This window comes from Syngnathus typhle, linkage group LG7 (assembly GCF_033458585.1).
Source record: "Syngnathus typhle isolate RoL2023-S1 ecotype Sweden linkage group LG7, RoL_Styp_1.0, whole genome shotgun sequence".
NCBI classification, from domain to species: domain Eukaryota; kingdom Metazoa; phylum Chordata; class Actinopteri; order Syngnathiformes; family Syngnathidae; genus Syngnathus; species Syngnathus typhle.
Genome location: NC_083744.1, coordinates 7472751 through 7488363, shown reverse-complemented (window position 1 = coordinate 7488363; position 15613 = coordinate 7472751). Strand labels below are relative to the sequence as shown.

Here is a 15613-nt window from a genome sequence, read left to right as displayed (position 1 = left end):
GGAGAGATGAATGGTTCTGGTTCGATCGTCGGAAGAGGAGGGGACAAAACATTCCCACTACTAGGCTTGCCAGGGGCGCTGCTTCGCCCCCGTCTCACAGCCCCTCTGCCCCTGGACACGCGGGAGGCCGTGAACTGCGTTCCAATGGGAATGAACTGCATTTCTTTTGTTTTTGCATAAGTTTTCCTTTAAAATAATAATAGTTATTCCTCCTACTATTATTACTATTAGTAGTCGAAGTACTAGTAAAATGTATACATTTTGTTTCATTGCATTGCAGATGTGCATTAAAATTTAATTTGAAGGTACAAACAAATTATTGTTCAAGTTACTGTAAAAATGGTTAAACGATTACTACACATGGCAAATATTGAGGTACTGATTGTAGCAAGGGTCATTGAAGTTGACAGACAATATTTGCTTTCACGGACCACATAAAATGATCTGTCGGGCCGGAGCTGGCCCCCGGGCCTTGACTTTGACACCCATGCTCTAAACGTACCGTGGTGCGTTGAGATACGAGTTCAATTTGTTCCATGACCAAATCTGTATCTGAACACACTTCAGCTAGGGCTCGACAGACGACAGTGGCAGCATACATCACAATATCCGGCCACGATCGCTTCACATTGGTTTTGCTGCAGTGGAAAGAAAATAGCAGCTGGTGGAGGTAATGCCCCATTACCTGGTTTGCCAAGCGCCAATGAAATATATGAATCACATTTTGCTTGAATTCTGCAATGGATTCATTGCATTGCCATTGTTTACAATGGGGGAAAAAATATTTGATATACGAGAACTTGTATATCAATTTCATACTCATATCTCAAAGTAAATCCACATAGTCGTTTTACTCCCCTATTCTTCTTCTTGAATCCATACCTTGGCTATGATAAAGCATCATACATGCATGGTTTGAACGGCCTTGCAGGATTTAAGAGATTATCATAATCAGTGTGCATTTATCGTTTTACATCACACAATGCGGCACTAAAAATAGGTCTCGGTTATAATGCCTGATCATTGTGCTTAAACACACCGGGCATAACCTCAGCGCGCAAGACGGCCTTGACACTGCTGCAACCCGTTTCTTTTGATTACTCTATGTCGTCCATATGAATGAATAAATGCATGAAAATATGTATTTCCTTCAACTTGATGAATGCCACAGAGATCATTAATTGGTGTTGAAACTGTAATCTTGTAATGAATTCGAACAGGTTAGTTTAAAGCTAATCTTCGTGTGGATTGTTGGAGAAACTAATAAGGGGTTTCATTCTGGGAAATGTCATTACAATTTATCTTGGTATATGTAAGTGTGATTACTTTTAATGCCACTGGAGGGAGACATTGTAAGATTTTCCCTCCAGATTTTAATTAAATCAGTTATGGGGCAGCCAGTGAAATGAAATATTTATATTACGCAACTTTTATCTTTGTATGTTTTTTTTTGTTACAAATTCACGACGCTATAGCAATATAATTTTCTGTAATGACCTTTTCTGTATTTTTCCTTCTTGTCTTCAAGGTTTTTAAACGTGGTATAAACAGGTAACTTAATAGCTCGCTCTGGCACTTGATAAGGGATTTCCAGATGTGTCATTTTGTAAGCCGGTCATATACCACTAATGGTACGCAGGCTCCCTCTAGCGGTACTTGAAGAATCACTGCAGTTCAAACTGCATAATGATGCAGTGTCATAACCTTTTCTGTTGTTAAGTACAGTTTACTTTTAAAATGGATAACATTCGAACAAAATTAGAAAGCCCATTATTAATCTTTAAACTTTGTATATTATAATATCCTATTGGCATAAGCCTACTTCGCTAATGAAATTTTATGTTAGTCATGATGGTTACTCGTACAGCTTGGAGAGCTATAAAATTATTGGTGTAGCACTTGATGTACACTCATTTTTTTTAACATATACATAAAAAATACACTTATATGCACGTTTCACTTAGGCAAATGGACTCTGACTAAGAAAATTGATCTAATTCCCCATGCTTTGTTTACTTTGAGCTTTTTTATCTTTAAGGTCAGCCCTTAAGCTCCATGCAAAAACTCCCGACTACCCAGACAGACTTGCTGTTGTTTGCTTTGAAGTTTGCCATTCAGCTACTTGCTTGAGAACAGTAAGTTCTGCAAAATGTTGGGAAAACATTGAATAGTCCATTCAAAAGTTTAGAGCAGGCATCTCCCACACGAACGTTCATGCAGCCTGCAGGTACCACATGACTAGGCTGTGGGCCTGATCTATAAATAGCTCACTATCAGTTGTGGGACAATGCAACTTCCAAAGAATGTGGGAGAAATAATCATGTGACAGTTTTGCATACTGATGTCTCTTTTCTATTTTGTTAAATATTTTTTTATATCTATTGTGGGAAAATTCTATAGCATAATCACATACTGCAGATTAATAGTGACCTTTACTGACACTAAGCAACTATTATTTGCAACCTTTTTTTCCCTGCCTTACGAGCACTGACTTGAGGTACGAGTGCTGCATGCAAGCTGTTTAATGCCATTCCCAGCTGAAGTTTACGGTTAAACTGAACAAACAAACCTTGTGTGTTTACAAGTTTAATGCGAATTAACATCTGTTGCCGTGTTTCAACCCTTTAAGCAAGGGAAGGAACACAAAGTGCTGCAACATTATCGGGACAAACAACAGAATTCAATCATTCTTTATCACTGACATAAAACAACATTAGTGCAGGATTGAGGAGTTGAGACGCCCCAATAAAACATTACCAATCCCACTTTGTCATTTCTTTAGGTGTTAAACAGTGCAATAATATTCATATCGCATATGGCATATTTTTTCAAATATAGTTCCACCCCGTGACCACAAAATAAATGTGACGAGTTTGTTGCATATAAGTTGCTATGGTTTCACCACAGCAGCTCTTTTATTAGCAAAAAATCATGGAGATTAGTCCACAGATGTCTCCCACCCTAACCCCATCCGATGGAAAACTGAAGGCTGGGTTCGCATGTGTGTGTGGGGAAGGGGGGGGGGGGGGGGTTATGTAACGTGAAACCATCACAGACATCTCGGCCTTGCACCCCCACACCGTCTACGTGCGTGTCTATTTATTGTGTGCTACAAAGACATCCTTCCTTTCAAAGCTTTTTCCTTCAAATCGGGAATGTTACTCGTTGTTGGTCGCTTAGAAAAATACAACTTTGAAAGGTGAGGATGACACGTAGAGAAATAAAGTCCCTTTGTTTTGATATTGTGCATACTTTCTCCCTTTCTCTCTCTCTCTTTCACACGCGCACACACGTGCACGCACAGACGCACACACACGCACACTTCCACACATTCACAGGCTTTTGGTCTGGAGCACACATGCAAACCGGCTGAAAAAGTTAAAATGGCTCTCACAGTATGTCAGAAGGGAATTTGGCCTGTGGAGCGAGTTGGTCGTACTTGACACGTCCGAGGAAGAAAATATACACAAACAAAAAGCCCAAACCTTAAATAAAATAAAATGGATTGCAGGTTAGATGATAACATCTAGTACATGAAGCTAACATCTAAATTAACAAAAGGTAACTAAGGCATGCTGAAATTAAACATTAACATGTTGATTCAAAGATGGGGGAAGCAAGTATCCTCCTCTTCACATACATATATATATATATATATATATATATATACATATACATATACATATACATATACATATATATATATATAAATGATAGATCAAAGGAGCACATTTTTTAAAAAGGTTGAAAATCCCCCAGCCAAAGACAGTTGTACAAATATTTTACACAAAATGTTTCTCGTCTACACTGCGCCATTAAAACCTTTGAGAGATGAACATAAGTTAATTAAACGCACAAAGTGACAATTGTCAGCGGAGTCTGTGAAGGCCAGATACTCGTTGAATAAAGTCACACGGCAGGAACACCGCTGGGCTGCCTGCACACAAACAACAATATGGCCATGTGATTAGTTATACAGGAGAAATCAAGTATTAAGGACAAACTGAGAAGAAAAGGTCAACACTGTGAATTACATAGGCAATCTTGCACAAAAACATTTCCCAAAAGGCAACACAAAACCTTGTGTCAAAGTGGCCATTCCAACTGGATTCTGATTTTGACAGAACTCGTTCACATTGCTATCGTCAGAATGGCCCCAATACTCCTTTGTAATACAGCACCTGAATCACACGGTCACCCTCAGAAAAGGCCACAGTCCTTCAGGTTGTTTTTGATGATGACATCGGTGACGGCGTCGAACACAAACTGCACATTCTTGGTGTCGGTGGCGCAGGTGAAGTGGGTGTAGATCTCCTTGGTGTCCTTCCGCTTGTTCAGATCTTCAAACTGACACTGGATGTAGGCCGCTGCTTCTTCGTAGGTGTTTGAGCCTGTGGGCGGTGACATTTGATTTGGGTTTATTTTAGATTGCTACTGCAGCAAAAAAAAACAATGTACATAATTATATACCATACGGGGGCGGATTTCAAAGACGGGCTGTATAAAAAGAGGGAACAGCCATTTTACCGTTGATAGTTGCCTTCAACAATAGTTGCAAATCTTAATTTAAAAAAGATTCAATTTATTGTTAACTGGACTGATTTAATTCGATTGGTTACGAGAACATTTCTTCACAATCCATAGTCATCCTTCTACTTGTCCATGATACTAGTAGTAATTGTTTTGTTTAGTTAGCACAAATGACATTGCACGTCATTCAGGACAACATTTTGAGCGTGTTTAATATCGTCACCTGCATATTCTGGGTAGCAGATTGTGAGGGGGCTCTTTTTGATCTTCTCCTCAAACAGGTCCTTCTTGTTGAGGAAGAGAATGATGGAGGTGTCTGTGAACCACTTGTTGTTGCAGATAGAATCAAACAGCTTCATGCTCTCGTGCATTCGGTTCTGTGGAAAGGCAAAGATGCATTAATACAAGAAAGAAAGAACAGATGCGCACGTTTTACATTCGTCGGGGGCCTTAGGCTTTCTCAGTTGAACTTTTATTATGATCCTAAAATGCTACAAGTTGTGCAAAAGTAGTGAAACGGGGCTGGACTATTAAAGGAATATTTCAATTGTGATTTTGGCACGTGTAGCATGTGCTTCTCCCAGCCCGACTGAAATATTGACGTTAGACATGCGCATTCAAAGTTCATCTGTACAGGATCTACAGTGTGTCTCGGTAAACAAAAAAATAATTGCTTTTCTCACCATCTCCTCATCCTCGGCTAACACGAGGTCATAGTCGCTGAGAGCCACACAGAAGATGATAGCGGTGACGCCCTCGAAGCAGTGGATCCATTTCTTTCTCTCTGACCTCTGGCCACCGACATCGAACATTCTGTAAAGATGAGATGCTACTTTAAAGCTGCACTCCCTGGGAGTTAGGGTTGTTTATCTGCTCTTATATGAAATTATATTTTGATATCGTTTGGTCTTAGTCTTTGGACTTTTTGGAAGAGATTAATCACACAGCCTGAGGTTCTACTTTGTTATGAATTCACCTTCAAGTCATTTTAAACTGTGAAAAAAACAAAATAAAAGAAATGCACAACAGGTCACTGACGTATTCAATAAAATTAGATAATGCAAGAGGAGAAAAAATTTAAAATGACAAACTGACTTGAAATGCAGATCCTTGAAAGTGAAGTGAGTCTCCACGATGCCGGTGGTCTTAACTCGGGTTCTCAGCACATCTTGCTGGGTGGGCACATAAGCGCCATGCGATATCCTGTCCAGGTCATTCAGATAGCTGTTTGGGACGAGAAACAGGGAGAGAGGGGAAAATAGAATGGTTAATGGGTTCAAAAAGAGCCACACCCTCTCTGGAAGGTTGCGATATGACTACTCAACTATGCCGCAGAGTCGTTGAGTTGGTACTCCCGGGAGCGGCCGAAGCACGCTTGCACTCCCCTGTCTTTCCACAGCCGCTGGATGACCCCGGCCAGCTCGCCCGTCATGAAGCCCTCCTCGGCCGAGCCGGCCAACACGAACAGCTGTCGTGCGTCATCCTGAGTGGACAAACCTCTCATTTAAGCCGCTATAAAGCATCTGAATTTCATATGAATACTGAAAGTATAAAGAAGTGGAAAATCTCTCCAGCAGTGACTAAACGGAGCCAAAATTAGCCACTTGTATGAAAACACACAAATTAGCACATCACTATTTCAATTCAATACAGCGGCGTTAAATATGGAAGAACATCCCAAGTCATATGCCTCAATTGGTTGCAGTTGGCAATTTTTTTTTTCTTTCTAATCATGAACACACTCCCAATGTACAAAGCCAATTCCAATGAAGTTGGGACATTGTCTCAAAAGTAAAAACTGAATAGAACGATTTGCACAAACTATGTTCAAGTGACCACAAAGACAAGATATTTAATGTGCCTATCAATTCTCATTTCAGGAGAGAGTGACATTATACAAATGGGTTAAGTTTGTTTGATTTTTCCACTTGTGACACTTTGGCTACCAACATTTGGGAATATTTGCAGTGCTCCTTTTGCACTGCTCTTGACCTGAAACTAGTTTTCCCTTAGAGGAATCGATAATCAGAACCATTTTTAGGAATCGAATTACTGGAAACTATTATGACACCAGAGTTTAATTAAAACAGTCTCAGCTCATTCAGTTTCAGGAGGGTAAAAGCATTGAACAAATACTTTCACTTTACAACATTTCCTATGAGAAAATTCAATGTTGCGCAAGGCCTCTTGATTTCTACAGGTGATGCTTCTCGTGGGGTAAATGGCGATTACAGAAAAAGAAAGTCATTGAATAATCTTTTGTAAACGTCTGTAAATCCCATTGTGCTCAAGCTGTATTGTTGTAAATGATCATCACATTTAGCTGAATGTTGATTCTTCACAGGTTTTCACAGTATACCTACGTCACTGCGCCGCCCTCACATGCAGGAATAGTTGCCGATGTACTGTTCTGCCACGTTTATTACGTTTGAAGCATGTGGGAGTAGTAAAACTATTTTTTTTAAATGTCCGTCTTTTGACACTCCAAATCTCAGATTTGTACCTATTGCAGGACGCTCCGAACGTGATGAACCACTGTAAATATTGTTTGCTGGTGTTGTGTGTGTGTGTGACCTCAGCAAGCACTCACGGCTCTGGCTGAGTCGGCAAAGTCAATCTTGAGGCGTCCCATGGCTCTGATGATGGCAATGATGGACTGGATGGTGTTGCTGTAGACAACAGCCTTGTACTGCTTACACTCTTCCTCTGAGTAGCCTGCTTCGTGGATGATCCTGGCACACAAGATAAGAGCTTTATCACAAGGAAAGTCTTCCCCACCTAATTGTGGTTTAAGCTTGAATGCAACATGCTACCACTTTAATCAGACTACATTACTACAGCAACAAATGAGTTCCTAGAAATGGCAGCCATTATTGGGTCTTTCATTACTGATTGTGGCTGACGCAAGTTCACTGTACGAAACAATGTATATGTTGCTGATTGGAAGTAAAGACGATTTACACCAGTACAATGTATTGTCAAATACCTAATCATGAATTGGCATTCTCATTTGCAGACCATTTTATTTTTATGTAGATTATGCAGGCGTCTCGACTTACTTCATCTGTTTAACAATTGTGCTCTTCCCAGACTCGCCAGCACCTGAAAATGAGACAAACATGGAAATTTGATAAGCTTCTCAGACAAGCACATGCCGAATTGACACATTGCATGCCAAGAAATTAAGAGTAGGGATGCTCCGATCATCATCGAGCAATATGTATGAGAGAAAAAATAAAGAGCATGATTGGAATTTTAGATAAACCTTATGAACATACATGTATGTACAGAAATTGCATCTTAATTGACATATGAGAGGATTGGCATGAATACAGTTCACTTTATATATAAAAAAAAAAAAAAGAGGTATGGGTGACAGCCATCGCAAGTATTGATACATTGAAGTCCAATGTGCAAATGGAGCTCACCAAACTGCAATTTGCAGTCGACAAGCTAACAGAATCTTGTTAAAGATGTGCTTCATTCTGCGCTTGAGCCACGTCTTTGCACAATTGGATTAATCAATGAGATCCTGGTTTCAATGAGATTACGCAGGGCTCAAGCATCCCCGGGGTTGCGATTTTATGCGGCCTGGACTTGCCCGTAAAGCGACTTAACACATACAGTATAGTGGTCAGGCCAATTTGGGACATTTTTACCTTTTCAGATCAAAGTCAGCCAAAGTCACATTTTTGAAAGAGCATCCAGAGCTATTACCTTGTGTGTTAATTTTTATTTTTGTTTCTTTCTCTCTCATCGGATAGCAGTTGCGACCCACAATCGTAAATGTTCACCCTGTTTGGTAAAATATCTAAGATGGCAAATTCTTATTTACAGCATGTGTGGATCAACACCAAGTTCGCCTGAGCCACAGACTTTGTGAGTATAAAAGGAAACCTAACTATAGCCAATCTGGAAGCCACCTGAGGTTCAAATAGAGGAGCAACCGGTTGTGTTGATTATTTGGATAACGTGTCTCACAAGTCATTTACCGCAATAGAAATGAGTCGAGTTACCGCTATTGCTCGTGCTTTCTTGTCTTTTGTATTTTCTGTCAGACTGGATTCCCCGTGGCAGCACGCTGCCTAACAGCTCAGCAGCATCACGTTTTGGGAAGGGGACTCGGGATCATTTGTGGTGGTGATACAATTAAATGAATTGCGTGCTGAATTGGTCATCTAGGCCAGGGGTCCACAACCCCTTGGTGCTAAAAAAGGTTGGGGACCGCTGACCTAGGGGCTCTCATGTTTCAAAACTCTTAGATGTTAAAATGTAATGTGTGCACATCTCTTTGGACGTGACGGTGATCAAAGCGAAACTTTTTGAGGTAGATCCTTTTCATTTCCGTATGGTAAGGCACAACAACCACCGGCTTCTGCAGCTCCCCCTGAGATCCGCCTATGTTTACAGCTGAGGAACATTTTAATTACCTTCCCTCTACTGGGACTCCGTGCTCTCTGGTGAGAAGACATGTTCAACAATTTGGCGTGAAACACAATGAGCAGATGCAGACCCTGCTCTGACACAAGACCAGTCAGATTGCAAATGTTCAGGTTCAAATCACCCCAAATTTAACAGGGATTGCACAAAATTTAGAAGAAGTCAGGTCTATATTTTCTGTGCCCCTACTTAGTCCAAACAGTGGTCAGACTAAGATCGTAATTGTGGGATAACAATAAAGGATGAAAAATCCAAGCGACTGCCATTTTGTCCCGTACTACCACTGCTGCCAACTGCAATTGATATCCATGGTAGGGATGTGCTAAAAAAACGTTGATACATTACGATATTATTAAAAACGATAGTCTCGTTATTATAGTTCTGAATATCGATACCCCTCCCTGACGTAGCAGTTCACAAGGCGTGGCATTGAAATGGGGTGCACTGCGCCAGAAGGGGGCACCAAAGAGATGTTATTTCGAGTCGGTATTTGATGCATTTAACTGCCGTTTGTTCACATGTAATGATATAATCAAAAACAGAAGCATGTCAATGAATAGGTGCGCATCTGCTCAGTGACTTCCTCTCCTCTGATCCCCTGTGCCCCCACACACAGAGGCGCTGCAATGCGTGCACGTCCTTGGCTGGGTATCGTTAGCTCATAATTCACCACAAAATGATAATTAATAAAGTCAAAAATAGAATAATATAGATACAATATAAATATATATATTTGGCTACAAAGTTTAAATACCAAAGAGATTTCAATCATTTACTCTGAGGAGAAATCATTGGAATAAAGTCAAGCAAGACCGTGGAATTGATTTCTGATTTTACAGATTCGGTAGGCAGGAAGGAGTTAGTCATTCTCTTCATGTTAGACCAGACCTCATCATAAAATAAACCGCTTTTGGTTCTTCATGATTTGCATTTGAGGCAATCCGACCTCTCAAAACTCTCATGTCAAGTGCTTGTTGGGCATGCACTTTTGCGTGTTGATTTGCTCAGACGAGTGGTTTCAACGAGACTCGAAAAAGATCCGCTTGACGTCAATGAACGATAATAATTGACGTCTACATCGGCACATCTTTGGTTTAAGCATACAATGTTCTGTTCTTTCGTTCCATGGGTCTGTTTTCCAGAAAATTAGACTACTTAATGGTCATTTAAGTCCATAATGGGCTGCAATAATGGTCATTTTTTTTGTCTGAAATGATTGACTGCACACAGGTTTCTACGCAACGTTTTAATCATCTGATTCCGACCGAGACGGTAGCCGTTGGCCACCAGCTTTGAGCTCAATATATTGTATAGAATATTGACAAATGGCTGCTGCTGTTCTGAAAGTTGAAAGATCATTGGTCAATATGGTGACCGGTGGTTACGGTCTTACTTGCTGCTTCTTTTGGGATCGGTCCCGGACGCTTTTGGAAGCTGGCTGCGTCGTACAGCGCTCGCCACCGCAGACCACAAGAATATTGTCCTACATTATTTTTATTTCACTACACTGTGCGTCTGTGCTACTGCTACATGCTGTAATAAGTAAAAAGTTTACATTTGCAAGCCCTGGCAAAATTGGCAAAGAGGATTTTACTTCAAATGCCTCATCCACACCACCTTGCAAACAACCGTGCAAACTGTGTCGACTATATATATGCCGCAAGAAAGTCTCAGTTTGTGTCTGACCCCCCGATTACAGTATGGCAAATGAGAAGGACACTGCCGGAAGCAGCCACAAAATCCGCAAGATGGATTCACAATATATAACAGTGGCGTCTTTATCCAGAAAGCTTGCGTATGGAGAGAAAGTGACCTGTCCATGGGCCTTGGCTTACACGGCCTATAATCAGGGAAAGCTGAAAGATAGTACAGACTAGGTCTACACTGTTATAGACTACAGGAGGTAAACGTGTGGCAAAATAGCTCGCTGAGCAGCACCAAGAAAGAATTCCAAAAATGAAAGATTAGCAACTATGACATACTGAAACGACCGCGCTTTAAATACAAGTCAAACAAGTGTGGATTATTTTGTGATGAGATAAAATGCCACTTCATCATCACGTCTGGTCAAATGAGGGGTCCTTGATTTTACTTGCAAATCTGGGATTAGGAAATTTTGTGCATTGGCCATCTTTAAATCCATCATCCGTCAATCAGTCCTCTATAGCGGGTGTCCTCATTAGGGACGTCGTTGGGCATCAAGCGAGGTACACTCCGGACTTGCTGTCAGTCAATTTACATGGCAAATATGATAAACATTACATACATCACTCACACCTCTGGATATTTTTAAGCCATGTACCTCAATGTGTTTGCAAAGTGAGAGCAAGTTGGGAGTTAAATTCAGAAACACAAGCACATGGAGAACATACTGAGATTCTAACACCAAATCTCAAAACGATGTTGAAGACACGCTCAATCGTCGAATCCGATTCTTTAAAGTACACATTTTTCCGCAGGCAACAGAGCGGCAAATAGACTCTCGCAATCTATTTCAATAATCGGTCTGCCAACAGGCACAAAAATAATGACACTAATGCGTCACAACGAGCAAATATTGGTATCTGTATTCACCCGCAAGAGTTCCTCGAATTGAGCAAAAAGGCCACCCACCACAAGTGTGATACGATTTATTTCGCGTGAGTCGGCCAGCAAGGAAGATAATAAAGTCAGCTGATTAGAAGAAGGAACAGTGCCCCGACACTATTTTATATCCCTCGCGTTATGATAGTAGTCGAGTCTGTAAGGTTTTGTGTTAAATCTCAGTTCGCTGACTAATCCGGCTAGCGACGCTGAGTCGGCTAGCGTTAAGAAGCTAATTGCTAAATTAGCTTAGCGATTTAATGCCAATGTTGGGCGGCAGTGGCTGGCTAATGTGGGGTTAATCCTCACCAGCGTTTACATTTGAAACACGTAATAAGTGCTGCGAATGAGTTAGCTAAGGGGAAAACAACGTTTGAACTTTTTTGCTATTTTCACGACTAACCCCGCGCCATTCAATATTACGACAAAATGTCCTCACTTTGTTGTTTCGTCAAACTTAAAATGACATCAAATGCTTCCTTTTTATACGTTGCTTGATGGGATTAAAGCAGTGGACAGCAATAAATTGGGTGCGGGTGAACTACGCAAGGCTTGGGTGTTGGCTTGGGGATGATCCTCATCGCCTCAACCCCCGGTCGACCGGACCATCCATCTTTCTCTCACCGAGGAGCAACAGCTTCACCTCCCGGGCAGCTTTCTCTCCGTCGTCCCGGAGGTTCCTGTCGATCATCTTGCTGCGTTCCTGCGCCGCCTTGTCGTCCGTGCTCAGAGTACATCCCATCTTTTTGCCTTTACCGCAGTCTGATGTTCCCCGAGTAGAATATTTTGGGGTGAAAAATGACGAAACGCAACTTTTGACTGGGAGTGCTCCACGACATGCAAAGGCTACCGCCAAGCTAGCATCCAGTAATGGGGAGGGGGAGGAGAGGGAGGGAGAAGGGTGGGTTGTGATTGAAGCACGCCCTTCTCTTCCATCAACCTTGCAGCTAATACACGTCGAATTTCTTGTTTGTTTTATTTAGTTATTGTCGAATTGACGGGCCAAGTCAGCAGGGCATGTTTTATTCTTCTTCAAAGAAACGTAAAATCGAAATCTGCCTCTCGTACTGTAATAAAACACTTCGTTTCCGGGTCTGCTCGCGACGTCATGTGTTATGCGCATGAGCAAGGAGGTTTACATGCAACTCGATGTAAAATGCGCACGCGCAGAAATGTTTGCGTTAAATAGTTAAGCTCTTTTTAAATTGCTGTGATTTGACCTTAAAATGCTCACGCTGTAAAAATAGCTGATGAATTATACAATATATATAATCGCTAAAATGGCTAACTTTGATTTGGTTAACTTCAAATATGATTTGGGTAACTTCAAAAATGTGGCCTCTGGGCCATTTGTGGCCCACAGGGTAATATTTTGTGGCCCCTTACTTAATATAAAACGTTTAGTGTTAGTACGGCCCTCATCTTTTTTTAGTGTTGTTCTTTTGGGCATTCTGTGTGTGTGTGTTTTAATCACTTAATTATGGGCTAGCATTTTTCAGGTTCATGTCTAATGAATAAAGATTGGAGAGATTGGATTACTTGTACTTTTCCTTGCCATACCTTGCAGTATTTTGTCAGCTCGTGGACAAACATTTGGCACTCTTGTCAATCACTTGATAGTTTAGGCAAATCAGCCGGAACATTGGGTGAAGATGTTGGTGCTAGATTTGCATGGTTGACCTGCTCATGAGCTGCAAATGCTCACGGGCATGTTTGCATGTGGCGCTTAGACAGAGAGCAGACAGACATTCAGGAAAAGATGTTGCCGCCGCATTGGGGAGACAGAATCACAGAAGGAATCCTCATGCACTTTTTTAGGTACATATGTAAGAGTGCCACTGTAAAGTAAATCTTGAACATAAACAACTTTGAATTTTGAAGTAAGAGTTTGGAAAAGTACTCACACACGACTTAAATAGATGTACATATTCTATAAAAGATTCTGTAAAGAAATCTGTCAGGGCCCATCTTGTGCAGTTTATCAGTTTAGCATAGAAATGTGCTGGAGGAAGCATAAACAATGGTGTCAATTAATTACTGTGCACTTGCAGACACACTTAAAGCCAAAATATACTTAAGTCCAACAGTAAAAGGTAAAAATGATTTTCAAGTGAATTATATGCTTGACTTATCTCTTCTATGAGCTTACATTTTGCAAGCACTTGTACTGAGAATGAAAAACTTAACATGCATGTTGTGTAAAATCTAGCCATCAGCTCGATTCTAAACAAAAAGCCATAAATACTTTTTTTTTCAACCCTGGGAAGAAAGCATGTGCTGATGTTCACAAAGGAGAGCTCCATCCTGCGGTTGCATTTTCTCTGTGACCACATCCAGCAATTCAAATGGCTGTCAGATGACTGTGACCCAATCCGGGGAGCTCCAAGGCTCAAACACCTGAAATGAATGAAAACAACTTTGGTAACATGTCCAGCAAAAAGATGGGCAATTGGACTGTACATCTTCCATAGCACTGTTTTGGAACACCCTTGACCGTGAAACGGGATAAGCGGCGTTGAAAATGGATGGATGGATGTTTTGTAAACAACATTTGTAAGTTTAAAGTGATGTGACAAATGTCTAAATGTCTGTAAGGACATATTAAAAAACATGTATACATAAACAAAAACCCACATAGTTCATGACCCTCGTGAGGACAAGTGGTTCAGATAATGGATGGATGGATGGATGGCTGAAAATCCATGTAAAATAAAAATAATCCTTGTATTTCACATTCATTGCACAAAATTAATGTTGCACTAATAATTTCAGTTCAACATTACCAAAGTCTTTCACAATAGATTTGTGTGTGTCTTAACTGGAACAGTTAAGTACAAACATATAATTTACATTCTGGTTTTATTCCAGTGGCTGCCTGTATGCTTTAGAATTAAGTTTTGTTCATAGGAACTATCGTATATGTCTAAATAGAATGGAAAAGGATTGTGACGCGGTTAGAATTCATCTCCTCGCTTTGCATACGATTTCCATTGCAGGGGGCTTGTCCAAAATGCAAACTGAGATACAGAATAATTTCAGTTCTTGTTGAAAATTTACCGTGTGATGGGGAAAGTCCATTAAAAAACTCCCCGACGATATTGTTTTGTAATCCTCACAGAAGACCACATTCATTTCAGGAGTGTTTTCTGCAGGGGAAATGATGTATTAATGTCACCATGACACAAAAGGTTACTGCACTGCTATGCAACCAGAAATGTTTTGAATCCTTCAAGCGAGCGAGCCACACAATTAAGACACAATGTGAACTGAGGACAGATACTCAGCACTTTGTTGTTCCTTAGGGGATGAGAGGGAAAAAGTCTCATGATTCTTGAGCACTGGGGGACAGGGGTGACACACGGACAAAAATACATACATACATCATAAATACATACATACATACATACATAGTATATACATACATAAATCATAAATAAATAAATAAATAAATAAATAAATAAATAAATAAATAAATAAATAAATAAATAAATAAATAAATAAATAAATAAATAAATAAATAAATAAATAAATAAATAAATAAATAAATAAATAAATAAATAATCATTGACTCGTTTCTCTATTATTTTGTTTGACACTTTTGGTCCTCATAGATAAAACTCCTATAAGAAGTTCTGAAACATTAGTCCTCTAGGTGGCAGCAGAGTTCTGAAACAGCATTTTCAGTCTGAGGAAAACATGAACTATTCTGCTCCAGTAGTTCCTACAATAAGGAATTATCTCTGCATTGTGATGTACTTATTGCACAGATGACACACACACTAAGGCCTCCAATTGATTCTGTCAGTGGAGGAACAAATGGTCACATTATGTATGTCTGTAAAAAATGAGAAATAACAGATTGTTACAAAATTAGGTATGAGGTACAGATGTGAATGGCCAGACAGGCAAGTGTTAGGTTTAGCAAAGAATAGCTAAGTTAGGACCAATGCAGGACTACTGACAAAATGGACAAACTACTTTCATAATACAGGAAGTCACTGGTAGTTTTTCATGCAACGGTTACATTATTAAAGATTGAAGGTTTCTTGATTTTAGATAA

General features: G+C 40.2%; 1 protein-coding gene across 1 annotated transcript; it reads right to left on the bottom strand.

Moving 5' to 3' along the window:
* Positions 1 to 2570: 2570 nt before the first annotated feature.
* On the bottom strand, positions 2571 to 12593 carry LOC133157033 (guanine nucleotide-binding protein G(i) subunit alpha-1). Its single transcript, XM_061283253.1, has 9 exons — positions 12178 to 12593; positions 7590 to 7632; positions 7121 to 7262; positions 5856 to 6013; positions 5626 to 5754; positions 5214 to 5343; positions 4754 to 4907; positions 4182 to 4391; positions 2571 to 3937 (listed from the first exon to the last, which is right to left on the bottom strand). Exons 1-8 carry the CDS (start codon positions 12293 to 12295, stop codon positions 4201 to 4203), a joined length of 1065 nt encoding a protein of 354 aa, XP_061139237.1. The 5' UTR covers positions 12296 to 12593; the 3' UTR covers positions 2571 to 3937; positions 4182 to 4200.
* Positions 12594 to 15613: the final 3020 nt, after the last annotated feature.

Excerpts from the sequence above, each read along its gene's own strand:
- LOC133157033 (XM_061283253.1), bottom strand. The coding sequence starts at position 12,295 with ATGGGATGTACTCTGAGCACGGACGACAAGGCGGCGCAGGAACGCAGC. Across the intron at positions 6,014-7,120 it reads TTGCCGACTCAGCCAGAGCC|GATGACGCACGACAGCTGTT; the intron begins GTGAGTGCTTGC and ends TTGTCCACTCAG. Across the intron at positions 4,908-5,213 it reads TAGCCGAGGATGAGGAGATG|AACCGAATGCACGAGAGCAT; the intron begins GTGAGAAAAGCA and ends GCCTTTCCACAG.